This window comes from Geospiza fortis, unplaced genomic scaffold (assembly GCF_000277835.1).
Source record: "Geospiza fortis unplaced genomic scaffold, GeoFor_1.0 scaffold172, whole genome shotgun sequence".
Classification (NCBI taxonomy): Eukaryota; Metazoa; Chordata; class Aves; order Passeriformes; family Thraupidae; genus Geospiza; species Geospiza fortis.
The window spans coordinates 10372221-10386814 of record NW_005054309.1 but is presented as its reverse complement, the minus strand read 5'-3'; the positions used below and the strand labels follow the sequence as shown (position 1 = coordinate 10386814).

General features: G+C 44.7%; 2 protein-coding genes across 2 annotated transcripts in view; one reads left to right on the top strand and one right to left on the bottom strand.

Moving 5' to 3' along the window:
• Positions 1 to 10785: 10785 nt before the first annotated feature.
• ARL14 (ADP ribosylation factor like GTPase 14) lies at positions 10786 to 11831 on the bottom strand. Its single transcript, XM_005419160.2, has one exon. The coding sequence runs from the start codon at positions 11623 to 11625 to the stop codon at positions 11044 to 11046; it is 582 nt and encodes a 193-aa protein (XP_005419217.1). The 5' UTR covers positions 11626 to 11831; the 3' UTR covers positions 10786 to 11043.
• Positions 11832 to 13998: 2167 nt separating this feature from the next.
• The window catches only part of B3GALNT1 (beta-1,3-N-acetylgalactosaminyltransferase 1 (globoside blood group)), a 5252-nt gene continuing 4656 nt past the window's right edge, over positions 13999 to 14594 (top strand). Inside the window, exon 1 of the mRNA XM_031055348.1 lies at positions 13999 to 14390. The gene's annotated coding sequence lies outside the window, so the exon portion shown is untranslated. The remainder of the gene's footprint in view (positions 14391 to 14594) is intronic.

Sequence of the window (14594 nt, the reverse complement as noted above, 5' to 3'; positions counted from 1 at the left end):
CGCCATCTTGGGCGCTGAGGGGCTGAGGGGAGGGGCGGCGGGACGGGCGCTCCCCGCGCCTGCGCTGCTGCCGGGAAAGGACCAAAGTTAATATTTTAATCCTTCCCCCGACTGCGCTTTCCCTGGCTTCCCTCGTGGAGCCGACAGTTAACAGTTTAATCCTTCCGCTCGCTACGCTTGGCATTCACTCCCCTCATGGAGCCGAGAGTTGACCCCTGAATCGCTCTCCCCGCTTCACCTTACATTCAGTCCCCTCATAGAGCCCAAAGTTAATAGTTGAATCCTTCCCCTTAATAAAGTTTGCATTTGCCCCTATCATGGAGTCAAAAATTAAGTTTAATCCTTCCCCTCATTACACTTTGCATTTATTTGCATCATGGAGCCGAAAATTACACTTAATCTTTCACCACACTTTGCATTCGCTAAGAGTAATCTTCCTTCCTCCCAGTCTTCCAGAATTTTAGCAAAAAAAAAAAGCTGCTACAGAAACTAAATTTTTAAATGAAATGAGATAAACAGTGTTGAAAGCAGTGGAGAGATACACTTGCAGGGCAGAGGGGATGGTAATTTTGTTCCTACTTCTGAAATTTTACCTGGAAAATAATGCCTTTGTGCCATTACGAAAAGAATTCTCTAGGGTGTGTATATAAATAAATAAATAAATAAATAAATATGTATATATAAACATACTGCCCTGATCCTGCCTGTAGTCTCTACTCATTTTTAATGATTGGAAATGAACTCTGTGAAGTCTTCATTGTCGATAGAGCTCATTATAATTTTTCATTATACTTGTTGAGAAAAGTCAAAGTTATGACAGGAGATGCTTTTCCCAAGCATGAAAATGAAGTCACCAAGTCCCTCAGAGACTGAGGAAAGAGAACTTGGTTTAGCTCCTGGGGAAAACACAATGATTTTTCAGACTATGTGTGTTTTATCTCTGGACGTTTCCCAGAGAATGAGGCTTAGCTCTAGATACTTCTCCAAAAAACCCCAAAAGTGACAGAGGCTGAGTCACCGCAGCCCCATCTGCTGCCTAAATGTAGCAGTGATGCCACAGCAAAATGAGGAAGGTAAATTAGTCAGGGCTAATTAGTGCTGGTGGTATTCCATACAGGCATGGCTTGTCTCACAGTATATAAAGGATTTTCTCCAAACCTGGTGGAGGACAGCAGCCCTTTCACATCCCAGTCTAGATGGACAAAACCGACATTTTCTAAATACAGCTATTTACCTTTTTAAAATGTAATGCAGATTTTCCATGTAGTAATGTTGTAGAAGACTACATAAAGACAAAATTTTTTAAAAATAGTATCTTTAGTTAGTGCTCTGTTTCATTTACAGGCTGAGAGTGTTAGGATTGTTCAGCCTAGAGAAGAGAAGGCTCTGGGGAGACCTTAGAGCCCCTTCCAGAGCCTAAAGGGGTTCCAGGAGAGCTGGAGAGGGACTTTGGTCAAGGCATGGAGGGACAGGACACAGGGAATGGCTTTGAACTGAAAGGGCGTAGGTTTAGATTAGATATTAGGCAGAAATTCTCTGATGAATAATGAAATTGGACTCTGGTACTGCGTGTTCCATTCCTCCTCAGTGCTCAGAACTAGTCAGAACATGATGGTAAAAAATACCCACTGTGTCAGACCCAGCCTGGAATTTTATGAAAGGAAAGAAAACCCTTTTATTCCATCACTGCCCTTCTCATCAGCATCTTTTCCATGTCTTTGTTACCCCAGCCATGCTCATCCCACCGGCTGGTGTGGCCTGGGGAGGATGGAATGGGAAAGGCAGCACATCCCGGCCTGACTCAGAGCCCAAAGCAGTGCCAGTGACCTCGCAGGGAAACCATCCCTCTGCTGCCCTTCCCTCTGTGCTCCTGGAAAACACTGACCAGGTCAAGGGGCTGAGCAACAACCCCGTTCCTGTATGAGTAACCACTTGAAAATAACAGAATCACCCTGCAGAGTCTTCCGCCAAATCCAGCCTTGCCTAAAAATCACCTTGCTGCACCGCCTTGCTGCTTTTACTATATATATATATTAGTAAAAAATATGTAAAATGTATAGAATTTATTTATTTATATTAGTATTTACTAATATTTATTAGTAAAAATATGTAACATATATAAACTTATTTACTTATATTACTATTTACTAATATTAGTAAAATATGTAAAATATATAAAATTTATATGAGCATTTACTAATATTTATTAGTAAAAATATGTAAAATATATAAAACTTATTCACTTATATCAGTATTTACTAATATTTATTAGTAAAAATATGTAAAATATATAAAATTTATTTACGAACACCCCATTTCCTTTCTGTGTAACTCCATATAATAACACCCAAAACATGCTTTGCTCTTGCTGAGTTATGAAGGAAGACAATCCTTCAGTGGTCTGTTGATCTGGTATCATCCAAAGAATAATTTATATTGTGATTTCATTGTAGACATAATCAGAGATGAATCAAATGCTTTTTGTGTAACTGTAATCTAATTAAGCTGCTTGGCTCTCAGAGGAACAATTACATTATTTCTGTTTGATTTTACCTCAGGTCCACAGTGCAAAAACCCTCAGAAGACCAATTTTGGAGGATAGACCAGTTCCCCTCTGAATCCTCAATCCTGTGTCACTGGTCTGTCTTAAAAAAAAACAAAACAAAACCCAAACAATTGGATATTTTGATTCTGAATGAGTTTTTCTTACTAAATCAGGTTTTCTTACATTTTTTATTGTAGGTGCCTACAACATAATAAATTATGCATAAAACACAAATTCTTGTGGTATAGTGCTGTTCAGACTCCATGTGATGCTACACAACAAAGCTCTGCTTCTTTGTTATTTTTTGCATATTTTTTTAACTTGGAAAATAATAATGCAAATATAAAGGTGGGAATTAGGCTTTGCTCACCTTCCTATCCTTCAAGCAACAGATAGATTTGTTTTACAAAGAGTTTACATTTTGTTTACAAGTCACAATTTGTGAATTTTGCACCTCATTATGCAATTAGAAAATGTTTTATTCTCGGCTTATCTTAAACACTTCTTTTGAGTAATAATGTGAATTGATCTGAATGCTTTTGCTAATCTATTAGTATAAATATATATAAAATGGATGAAATTTATTTACTAAATGTACACTTAGGTGAAAGGAGCTCCTGCAAATGGATTTTCATGGCCCTATCTCCCTCCTGTAAGGAACGAAATGTTATGTAAAGCTGCAAAGATTTGTGTTGCACACAGAAAAACACCATTAATCCCGGGGTTTATCCAAATGGAATAGCTGGTATTAACAAAGAAGCAGCCCACTGCTGGGAGGATATTTTATAATAATCTTTCAGCTCAGACAGGTTTGAAGGGGATTTTTGATGGGAGTTGGCTGAAGTGCTTTGGATGAGAGGAAGAATCAAAGATTTGGCCCACAGACACTTGGACACTCTGCTGTCTCCAGGCTGGGCTCACATTGACTCAGGGCTTGCTCCCTTGCGGAGGGACATTTTTATTCCAAAGCTGTAGAGCTCCTGTGCATGGTTCCCCTTGGGTTTGTTCATGTAGTACCACTGTATTAGACACTGTGTTTTTCTCGAAGTTTTTTCTATTTAGAAAAAAAGAAGTGTTTGCACTTCGAGAAAAATACTCTTCAGTCAGGGTGGTACTTAAAAACTCACTTTTAAAAATCATCTTAAAGTGATGGAGTGCACAGGCTTGGAAAGGAAAATCAGCTTCAGATGTTGCCAGCTTGACAGGATTCAGTGCTTTTCCCTTTCTAACCCTTCAGCTGTGTGGGGCAATGAAATCCTGGAGCTGCTCTGGCCCCTCTCAGACATTAGGGCAGCCAAGGGCCTGCTATGGCATGTTTGCTACAATTCAGCCCATAAATGTTCCATTTTTCATGTGCTAAATCAGAGCTTTTGCAGATAAATTTGTAGGTCATGACGTGACCATTGGCAAAAATGTTCCTTGGTACAGAGCTGGAGTAGTTCCCAAAAATCCATCAGCTGCAAATAGCCCAAGAAGAAGAGGAATCAGTCCTCAAAGAGCAGATTGTGGAGCTGCACTTCCCTGCTGGTGTCCAGCTGCTTTGCCTTTCCAGCACAATTTCTTCTTAAAGGAAAGGGAAAAAATTCATTTGAGATAAAAAGTGAAGAAATGGTTCCTGAGATGAGCCATGTCAGGGTGCCCTGGAACATCCAGGGATGTGGTTTTTCCATGTTAAAACAAATCCTTGTAGCACTGCTGATGGTGGGACAGGGACAAAAAATGCTTCTGCCTCTGGTTTGGGGTGAGTTCAGTAATATTTCTAAAAGGAAAGGAAAACTTCTGATCTGCTGGCAGGTCTGGGAGCTCCAATATTCTGGATCCTGTTCCACGTGACTGCAGGAAGGGAATTTGCTTTTCCATCCTTAATTCCTGAGGTTTCCAAAAGGAAGGCTGATTATTTGCGCTGTATTTGAAAACTCAATCTACACAAATGCTCAGATAATTAAATGGTGGGAGGTGTTAGGTGATGTAGTTCATGTTGTACACAGAAACACTGATAGGATCATGAAAACAGAGACATTTTGGGGAGCATCTCAGGTTTGAACTCTTATTTCTGGCTGTTAACACTTCCAGGGAGCAGAGTTTAGCTCATGAAACAGCACCAAACCCAAGATGCAACAAAAATGTAAATGTCCAGATGCAGATTGCTATTGTCAGTGCTGTGTCTCAGGCTCATTTTGAAAGGAAACTCGAATACATGGCTGAATAAAGAATTTTGAAGGGCTCAGGGCTTGGTATTGAGCAGAGAAATGAAAATACTCCAAGTTTGCATCTCTCTTTGTTCCGCTGTAATGGAGAAAATGAGTGCTCTGAGCAGCAGCACTAACGAGGCCCATTCTCCCAAGGCTCAGGACTGAGATTTCCTTGATTTTTCTGATGGCTGATAAATGGTAATATTTCTGTTCAGCTTTTCTTTTGAGGAGGAAGAATGGGCACATAATTTTCCTGAATTGCACAGCATTTCAGCAGCTTCAGGAATCTGTGCCTCTGTCAGATCACTGAGATCAACCCTTCCTCTGAATGCTCATTATTCCTCTTTCTATTCAAATCTCACTTCAGTTATGAACTGGTAACCAGGGCTCTTCCAAATCACAACCAACGTGGAAAAAATGGGAATTCCCATTTAGGGATCTGCTTGTTTGGGCAGTCTGGGCATCACTCATTGCTAGGAATTTTCAGTGCCACAACGTGAAACTTCATCTTAATGCATGCTGAAAACAAATGTGGGCTTTACCTAAAGAGCAGCAATATTTACATTTACATATATTTATATTTATATTTATATTTATATTTATATTTATATTTATATTTATATTTATATTTATATTTATATTTATATTTATATTTAACAATTTGAAAATAATCTCTCAGAATAAGCCCACCAGTGCTGCAATGAGGCAGTTTTTGTTTAAAAAAAGCGATTTTTAGCTGGGTGGTTTAAGCCTCGCAGAGAGTTCTCGGGCTCCCCTGGTCTCCGTTTGAATTTGCAACCCGATAGTTTCGTTTTGACGAGCTGCAGGAAGCCTCGCACACCACAAGATGTCTCAGCGAGGAAACACTTTTGATACAAGTATTTTTTAATAATATTTCTCAATTTTCAGGTGTTTTCCTCGGGTTTTCCTTAGTGCTTGATGGGGGCTTTTCAGCAGCGCACGAGGAAGCCAAGCCTGTACAAATTTACCTGTTAGCGTGGGCAATAAATGGGGATTTAAAATAATCAATGATCCAAATGACTCAGTGGAAAACCTTAAGTGTCAAAAAGAAAAGGCTCAATGTAGGTGACAGCTAAAAAAATTTAAATTTTCCTGTGTAGGTTAAATGGAAGAGTTAAGTCAAACTATAATTCATTTCCACAAAGTTTGACTTTAATATGTTAAATATTTTTAACTATTCGCACTCAGGATAAAGACTGTTTGGAGTTGCTCTGAGGAGAGTATTTGCTCCAAAGTTACATTATCTTTACGGCCTGATATCATTTTATCTGTGAAACTGCTGCCCTCAACTTTGACCGTTCAGGGAGAGCACGGGGAAGTTCCCCTGTGAGCACCAGCAGGGATTGCACGCACGAAACGTTGATTTTAAAAGAGGAGCAGCCTCAGCTTTGCACCAGAGTGCAAAGTTAATGGCTGGGAAGGATTTTCTTTTTCTTTTTTTCTTTCTATTTCTTTGTGCATCTACAACACTCAGTACTTTGGCCTGAAAATTTTCTCACTTTTCTTTTCACTTCCCGTTTTCATGGTATTGCTGTCGTTTATCGTCCCCCACCACCCCTCCAGATTAACTCCTTAAATTCTTCTTCTGTAATTATTTCTTTTTTTTTTTCACCCTTTCAGAGAATTCAAGCTGTGTAAATACTGATGGGCACATAAGAATTGTGTGAGCACTTATAGATATTTTAGGTAAATTCAACCTTTATTATTAATCCTCAACAAAGGAAAATCCACGTGAATTCAATCCAAAATGATTCCCTTGTGCTGGGAAAGGCATCCAGGCCTGAGCCACCCCATGGAGGAGCCAGACATTAATTTATCATCTGTTAATGAAGCTGTTTGCAGAATGCCTTCATGTTTTGTGTTACATCCAAATGACACCAGGGATTTTCACAGCAGCCTGGGATGGGCCTGTAAGAAATAAAACTTCTCTGAGCTCTTGAGGGAAGGCTGAGACACTCACATTCTTCAGTGATAAACGTGTGTGCTTTAGATAAAGTAACTGAAAACTATTGATCAAGGCACAGTTAGCCTTTAACAGCCAAGCAGAATTTCAGAGGAGATTGGCCTTTGTCTGGATCGATAAAATCCTTGCTGCTGCTCCCAACTATAATTGCTGAAACCAAACAATGTGCATGGCTCAGGTTTCAGAGCCAGGTGGGTTATTAAACTCACAAAATTACTTATTTCTGCAGGTATTTTGCCAGAATCAGGGTAATACAAGGCCTAGAAACTTCTCATTGGCCAGGCAAATAAAAAGGGTAAAACGAAGTAAAAACAAGTCAACAAAAGGTGGAAACAAAAGTAAAAACCCAGAACAAAAAGATGATCTTTGCACCAATGAAAGCACCTTGTAAGAGTAAAAGGGAGCAGATGAATAAGTATGGGGAGAACAAGGAAATAATAAAAAATATTCATCAAAAGCCACGGCTCATAAAGCATTGTCAGGAAGTTTGCATACATGGTGGGAAAGGAGAGCCTTGAGGAAGGAGCTGGCAGAAAACAATGAAATGGGGCTGTAAATGTCTGTAAACGTCTGTAGGTCACTCCAAGCCCGAGGAGTGGCTGAGAGCAAATGCAAAAACCCCGGGGAAATCTGACAAGGAGACCATGGGAGCTGCACTGCCCTTGGGACAGGGAGAAAGCTCTGCTGGGTGCAGGGATGGGGGGACACACAGGTGACAGGGCTGAGGGGAACGGTGTCAGCCCAAGTGCCACAAACACATCAGGGATGAGCAGAACACCGAGCACAGCTGCGGAACGGAATATTGGAGAAACTGAAGCACAAGGAATGCTCAGTTTGCTAAAATCCCCTGCCTTCAGAATGTGTCTGGGCTCGTTACTGTCCATGCATTCCCATTTGCAAATGGTCCCTGCAGTGTGGTGTGTGCTGAGGGCCCCCACCCTGCAGAATTTACATCCCAAATTACAGCCAGTTGGCTAATCCAGGCTGTGGGATCTGAGGAGATGGATGTCCAGAATCCAAACAGGATACCTGAGCTAATTAAAGCGCAGGAAGCCTGATTGCAGCAGCACAGAGCTCAGCATGGCCCATTTACTTGGGGGAAAAAACCTGTTTAATGTGCACACAGCACTTCTAAGTGGTGCTGTCACCTTTGCAGCACTCAGAACTTGTTTGACACAGGAAAGTCTCTCCTTTGGTTCAGTAACTTGTCCAAAATGAGATGGCACAGAGACATTTTGAGAAACACCAGTTATCTGATACTGGAGAAGCCTTGTCCTGCAGTCCTTAGACACTACACTTCTCCTGGATTCTAAATTATTGGACTGCAGTCTCCCAGGCAAAGCAGGAGGGACTGCTGCTATCCAAATTTTTCTGCTGCTCCACACCTTCCCTTAAAATGGCATTTCATCCCTATTTCACTGGACCCATGTTCAGTGAGCTTCACGAGTTATTCCTAAACTCAGAAACCTCAATGTGACTTCAAGCCACAGGGATTTTATCAAGGAATGGCCAACAGGACAGGCTCCACCCTCTGGGTCTGTCAGCTTTAAATGGTGCCATCCAAACACATCTCCCTCAGAGGGCACAGGGTCCTGCAGGCCCTGGGGTTCAGATCCTTCTCTTTTTGTGTCCCACCCATTTTGTCACATTGACTTTTCTGTCGGCACAAAGGATCAGGCACAGCAAACTCTTTAAGGAATAGAAGCAGACACTGAAGGATTTGAGCTACAGAACACCTGCATGAGACTGCCAGAAGGCAGCAATTAAAAATGCAAAACAGCAGGGTGAGCTGATGAAAAAAATTCCCAAATCTGGAGCAAAATAAACAGCTGACCCCAACAAACATCTGACCCCAACTCTTCAAGGCCTTTCATCCCATGAAAAGCTTTCAGCTCCCAGACTGCAGCTCCACTGCCTCAGGGCTCTTCAGATTCTGATTTCTCACCATCTCAAGCATCCCAAACCCTCCAAAAATCCTAAAAGTTTTGTAGTGAGTGATCTGTAAAAATTGTAAATAATAAAATAAGCCAAACTTATCCCAGAATAAATTATCCCTGTGCTGTGGGTTGGATTTTAGCACTGGCAGAATTCCTGAAACACCAAGACTATTCTGCTCAGGGTGTTCAGCCAGGCAGTTCAAACTCCCCAGGAGGGATGGAGCTGGAAGCTTTGGAACCTTTGGAAGTCCCTGGGTATTGATTTCACCCCAGCACACATGATGGGATCAGATATCCAACAATTGCCAGGCTTCCCCCGGGAGCACACAGCGCGCTGGGGTGAGCCTGTGCTCAGAGCTGAGCCCCAGTTCCCTTCCCAACGCCTGCCCGAGATGTGCTGAGTGCCAGGGAGGGTTTTGCTCCAGGTTTGGAGCAGTGCATCCCATCTCTGTCCCATCCTGAGGGAGCCCGAGTGCTCTGCTGATCCAAGCACGATGGAAAAGCCCCGGCAGCTCCTGGGGCAGAGGAGCCCATGAAGCCCTGGCTCTGGACTGATGTCTCTTGTCAATGGAACATTTATCTCCGTGGGGATCAGCTTTTTGTGCCTCAGCAGCCTTGCCTTTAAGGGGTGGTCACTTTTCTTTGCCTCACTGAGGTTTTAAATTAAACTTTCAGGCATCTAATTCCTCTGAGAACCTGCACCTCCAAGCCAGCCTGACTGATATTTATTTTAAACCTTTAAAGTGACTCCAAAAGGTTGGGGTCTCCTTGGGCAGATGTAGCAGGCCTGCCTTCACTTCTCTGGGAAACCAAGCTCTTCAAAAATGCAATTTTTAAATACTTGATATTCTGTGAAGGGAATGGAATTGAGTTTATTCCTTTCCTTTGAAGCATAATGTAAAACATTTCTTCAAGTTGATGTGAGTGTCATTTAGTGTAATTTGATAACCTGCAGAAGGGCCTGTGTGCCTGAGAGCTTATTCTCATTTTTAGCTGTATGAGCTGGTCTATTTCACAACTTTATTTCTCCCTTCACAACTTGCTTCTTGGCTAATTTGAGACCCTGGTGCCCTCTCATTAAATCTCTCAGGAGTGTTTCTCCCTGAGGAAGTGCTGAGGCCACAGAAGTAAATTCTGCTTTATAACAGACACGTGAGCAGAGTAAGAGAATTCACCCTTTACACATGCAAACATTTATAAATGTATCAATATGAAAAATCACATTTTTAAACATTGAATTTTTGGCCTTGGAAAACCAACATTAATGCCTTTTAAAGATCTTCTTAGGGACAGAAGATGATATTTTCTATTGAGCCCAAATCACCAGAGAAGGCAATGAGAAATCCAGACATTTTCTCTGCTTTTAGCAAGTCTCAGCGTGACACAGGATTTAGCCCCTGGTAATTAATTAGTCTCAGTATTAATAACAGCTACTCTTGGGAAACTGCCCTTTGTTTACTATTTCAGCAAACCCACCTGATGTTTTTTGTCTTTGAATAACCAGTGCATGAGACAACAGGGTATGTCTGGGTGATTTTATTGCTGCTTCACCCTTTTGTAACTTGACATTCCTGTCTGTTTATTAGTAAGAATGAAATGTAAACTTCCTACTTCCCACCTACTTCCTTGGTGTAATCCTGAAACAAAAAATGGGAGCACAAGAGGACCCCTGCCACTTTTCCAGAGGCCAGGACTGGGAAATCACCCCAAAGCCAAGGGGATGCAGCTCTGCCCTGGCTGATCTCCTGTGAGGAGGGCAGTGCAGCAGTGCAGGAACAAGGGGGGCAGCACGTGGGTCTCTGGGACAATGGGAGGTCACAGCTGCACCTTGGGGACAGCACTGGAGCCAGGCTCTGCCCGGGGCTCGTCCTGCTCCTCACCATCTCTCTGCAGGAGTTGTTTCTAGAGTGCAGAAACAGCCAAATTCTCTTGTACATAACTGGAGTTGAAGCTCTCACCCCACTCTATTTTCAAATAAGAAACATATCTATTCCATTTATTACAAAACAGCATTTGATCACTGCTGACCAAATGACTTGGCTGGTTTACATCTTGAAAAAAATTGAATCTTCATTTGATTTAAGCCACTTAAACACTGCTCACCTACTTTATTTCCATGTGCTCGACTGCCCCTTTCTCATCATTCAACTTGAATAATCCCAAGTAAATAAAAAAAAAATAAATAAAATGCTACAGGGTCCTATCTCAGGTATGAGATATCCCATCAGGTATATCAAGTATCTGCAGGTATAACAGTAGAATTTAATATTGTCAAAGTCCCTTATAAATATTAATGTATAAAAGTTCTTCAGAATCCAGTATTTCCAGATTTAATCTGTCCAATGAAGTATGTTAAGAGTCACCAGAAGTGGATGCTAGAAATCCTTAAAAGGAGTTGAGTTCCTTCAGGGTGATGAAAGTCTCCTTTGACTTCTTGTACTGCCTGGCAAACGTGGCCACCCTCTGGAGAGCTTCTGGCAGCCCCTCTCCCGTGATGGCACAGCAGGGCTGCACGTACCAGTTCCTGTCACTGCAGTACTTCTTTATCTTGAGCTTCCTGGTGATCTCCTCGGCGTTCAGGGCTCCAGGCAAATCCTGCTTGTTGGCCAGCACGACCACGGGCACGTTTTTTATGGATTCATTTTTTAAAATGAGCTCAAATTCCCTCCTGGACTCCTCCAGGCGCCGCTTGTCAGAGCTGTCCACCACATACAGCAGCCCGCCGGCGTCTTCCAGGAAATTGCTCCAGAGCTCCCTCATTTTCTTCTGTCCTCCAACATCCCAAAACGTCAGTGTGAAATCCTTCCCTGCTTCAATCATATCCACATTGAAGCCAATCGTTGGCACTGTTATAAAAGCATCTTTATACCTGAGCTTGTAGAGCAGCGTGGATTTCCCCGCCGAGTCCAGCCCCAGCATCGGGATGTTGGCCCCCTTCCCTGAGGGCTTGGTGTTCTGCAGGCCCATTTATCCCGGGGAATTCTCAGTTCCAGGGATATTCCCCCTCTTCCCTGGGGCCACTTTGTGTGGCTGCCTGTCCCCCTGCTGAGGTGAGGCACAAGCAGAGAGGGAGAAGAGGCAGCTGTGGGCTCCGGAGCAGCCGGAGCTCTCACGAACACACGCTGTTCTATCGGGGTGATAAGGAGCCACGAGGCTTCGGAAGGCGCAGAGCTCCATGCCAAGCCCGTGGGTGGGACTGGGATGAGTAACCACGGCCCCACTGGCACAGGCACAAAGGTTACAGCCTGCCAGCTGGTTTGAACAGCACCTGCAGCCTGATCCATGGATCCCCTGAGCATGGCCAGGTCCTGGCTCCGAGAGAATCCCCCTGAGCATCCACAGTCAGCTGGGGGAAAAATGAGATTGATGCCTTAAGCTTCAGCTTTTATATTCTGATATTTTATATTCAGATTCTGGGCTGCTTTAGTGTGCAGTTCTGAGCTTCATGTTAAGTGTTGGTAAGCTCTCTTCATAGAGTAGGTGGGCAAAACAATTCCTGCTCCAGCTGGGCACCAAGGACAAATGATCCAAATCTCAGCCCAAGAGCACAAACCCCGTGGGCTGCAGAGAGAAAAACAAGCAGGGTGGGACTGCAGGGGCTAAAGCTGGGATGGGACAATGAACTGCAAGGTGCAAATGGAGCAGAACTGATCCCAGGGAGAGACCCCGGGAGCGCTCGTGCATTTCGGGGCCATTTTGGTTCATCTTGGGTGCAGCCCTGGCTGGGCTCTTGTGCTGCCCAAGGTGGATCCATGGAGGAGATCCTTTGGATAAATCCCTGCTTTCCTCTGGGACTCTGCCCAGCCTCTGCTCCAGGGCAGCCGGCACAAGGCATCTAGATATGAACATAAGCAGTGAGGAGGGGAGATTTAAGATTTGTCCATACTTAGCAAGCCACAAAATGAGCTGGTAGCTGATTTATCCGTGCATCTCATCTCCCACAGAATGGTCTTAGGTGGTCTCAAGTGTGAGTTGCAGCCCATGGACTCAATCAAACCCAAAGAGAACTCCACTAAAACTGGGCTCTGCTCTAAGCAGCTGCCTCAGTGTCTCCTCCTGCCAGGGCTGTAAACTCAGGGAGTTTGTTTGTGTTGTTAGTGAATGAGCTCAACTGCACCCTGCAAGGTGGAGCCTAAACCCAGAGCTTGTGGTCTGGTCATCACTGAGATCCTGCTGCTTCACACTAAAAATTCCTGTTACCTTCATTTTGCTCTACTCCGTGGTTGCCCAATGAAGATTTCCTTCAGGAAAGGGTCAAGAAGCGAGGAAGTAACCAAGTCTTGATCATTTTTTTGGCCACCATTCCAAGTAGCAGAATAGAACAAGAGGAGATAGAAAATGTAGTCAGCTATTAATGAGTACCTATTGACTGTTTATTTTCCTGATAGTGGATGCACGTTGGGCTGCTCTGACACATCCTGAGTACTGCAGGAGTTGCCCTTACACCCAGGAAACCATTCCTCTTTGCTTCAGAAAGTCCAGAATCAGCAAAAAGATGTAAAGGTCTTGTAACAAGCTGCTGACTGATAGAGCAATCATTTCGATAATTACCACATTGGTTGCGTAAAATCCACCTCAGCCCTGACTGACAAGTTATAATCTGGTTTCTCTTGAGGCTAAAAGGGTTAGACCAGGCCTAATTGGGGGCAACGAGAGATGACAGTGGCACACTCCCTGCTGCATGTTTTTCATAGTTAATAACACAGCTGGATTATGTGGAGGGGTTTTCAGGAGCAGGTCAGGATGTATTAAACCAGGATGTATTAAACCAGGGAGGAAAGTGTTTGCATTTCTTTACAAATGAATGGACACGAATGAATTGAAAGATGGGGAGGCAGCAAACTGCAGAACACAGGGTTAACATGTCAAATGGACCAGAATTCCCTGATGAGATTCCAATAAAATATGGGTATCTTGAGCAAGGCATGGATGGATGGTCTGTCCCTGCTGTGATTTGAGGATCACTCACAGTTCTCTGCTCTGCGTGCTCCACCTGCACTGGGTGTTTATGATAACCGCTGTTATTTCCTCCATCGGCTGCTGCTTCAAAGCAGGGATCCAGCAGAGCCTGACTTTTTACGAGGTAATTCCCGTAAGGCTCTGCAGGTTTCTGACCGTGCCAGAGCCGCTCCCGGGATGGATTCTCCGCGCTGCTGCCGAGGTCAGAGCGCAGGACAGAGCGCTCCTGCTATCGGTGTGACCCCGCACTGCCCCGGGGCCCGAGCGGACCGAACCGAACCTCCTTCACCTTCGTTCCCGAGGTCAGAGCGCAGGACAGAGCGCTCCTGCTATCGGTGTGACCCCGCACTGCCCCGGGGCCCGAGCGGACCGAACCGAACCTCCTTCACCTTCGTTCCCGAGGTCAGAGCGCACGACAGAGCGCTCCTGCTGTCGGTGCGAGCCGCACTGCCCCGGGCCGGAGCGGACCGAACCGAACCTCCTTCACCTTCGCTCCCCGGGTCAGAGCGCAGGATAGAGTGCTCCTGCTGCTGCCGGTGTGAGCCTCACTGCTCCGGGGCCCGAGCGGACCGAACCGAACCTCCTCCACCTTCGCTTCGTCCAAGGCTCTGCCAGGCTGCGGGCACCTCCTCTGTGCCGAGCTTCCAGTGTCCCTGCAGAACCAGAGCCATAAACGCGGGGCAGCTGACTGAGCACTGACTAATCCGAGCTCCAACTCTGCCCTGTAACCCTTTCGCGAACCGAACAGCAGAATGTAAACCCAGCTTGTCCAGGTAGGCACGATGAAGTGACGAGGGTGATGGATGCGCTAATTAGGCAGGGAATCCTCACTGGGGGCAGCTCCAGCGGCCGCGGCACGAAGGGGGGGCAGCTCGGCTGTCCGTGCCCGGTTCTGGATGCCGGAGGGACGGCGGGGAGCGGGCGGCCGGGGCCGGGGAGGGCGGAGGAGCGGGCGCCGCTCGGGGAGGCGGAAGGGG

Excerpts from the sequence above, each read along its gene's own strand:
- ARL14 (XM_005419160.2), bottom strand. The coding sequence starts at position 11,625 with ATGGGCCTGCAGAACACCAAGCCCTCAGGGAAGGGGGCCAACATCCCG.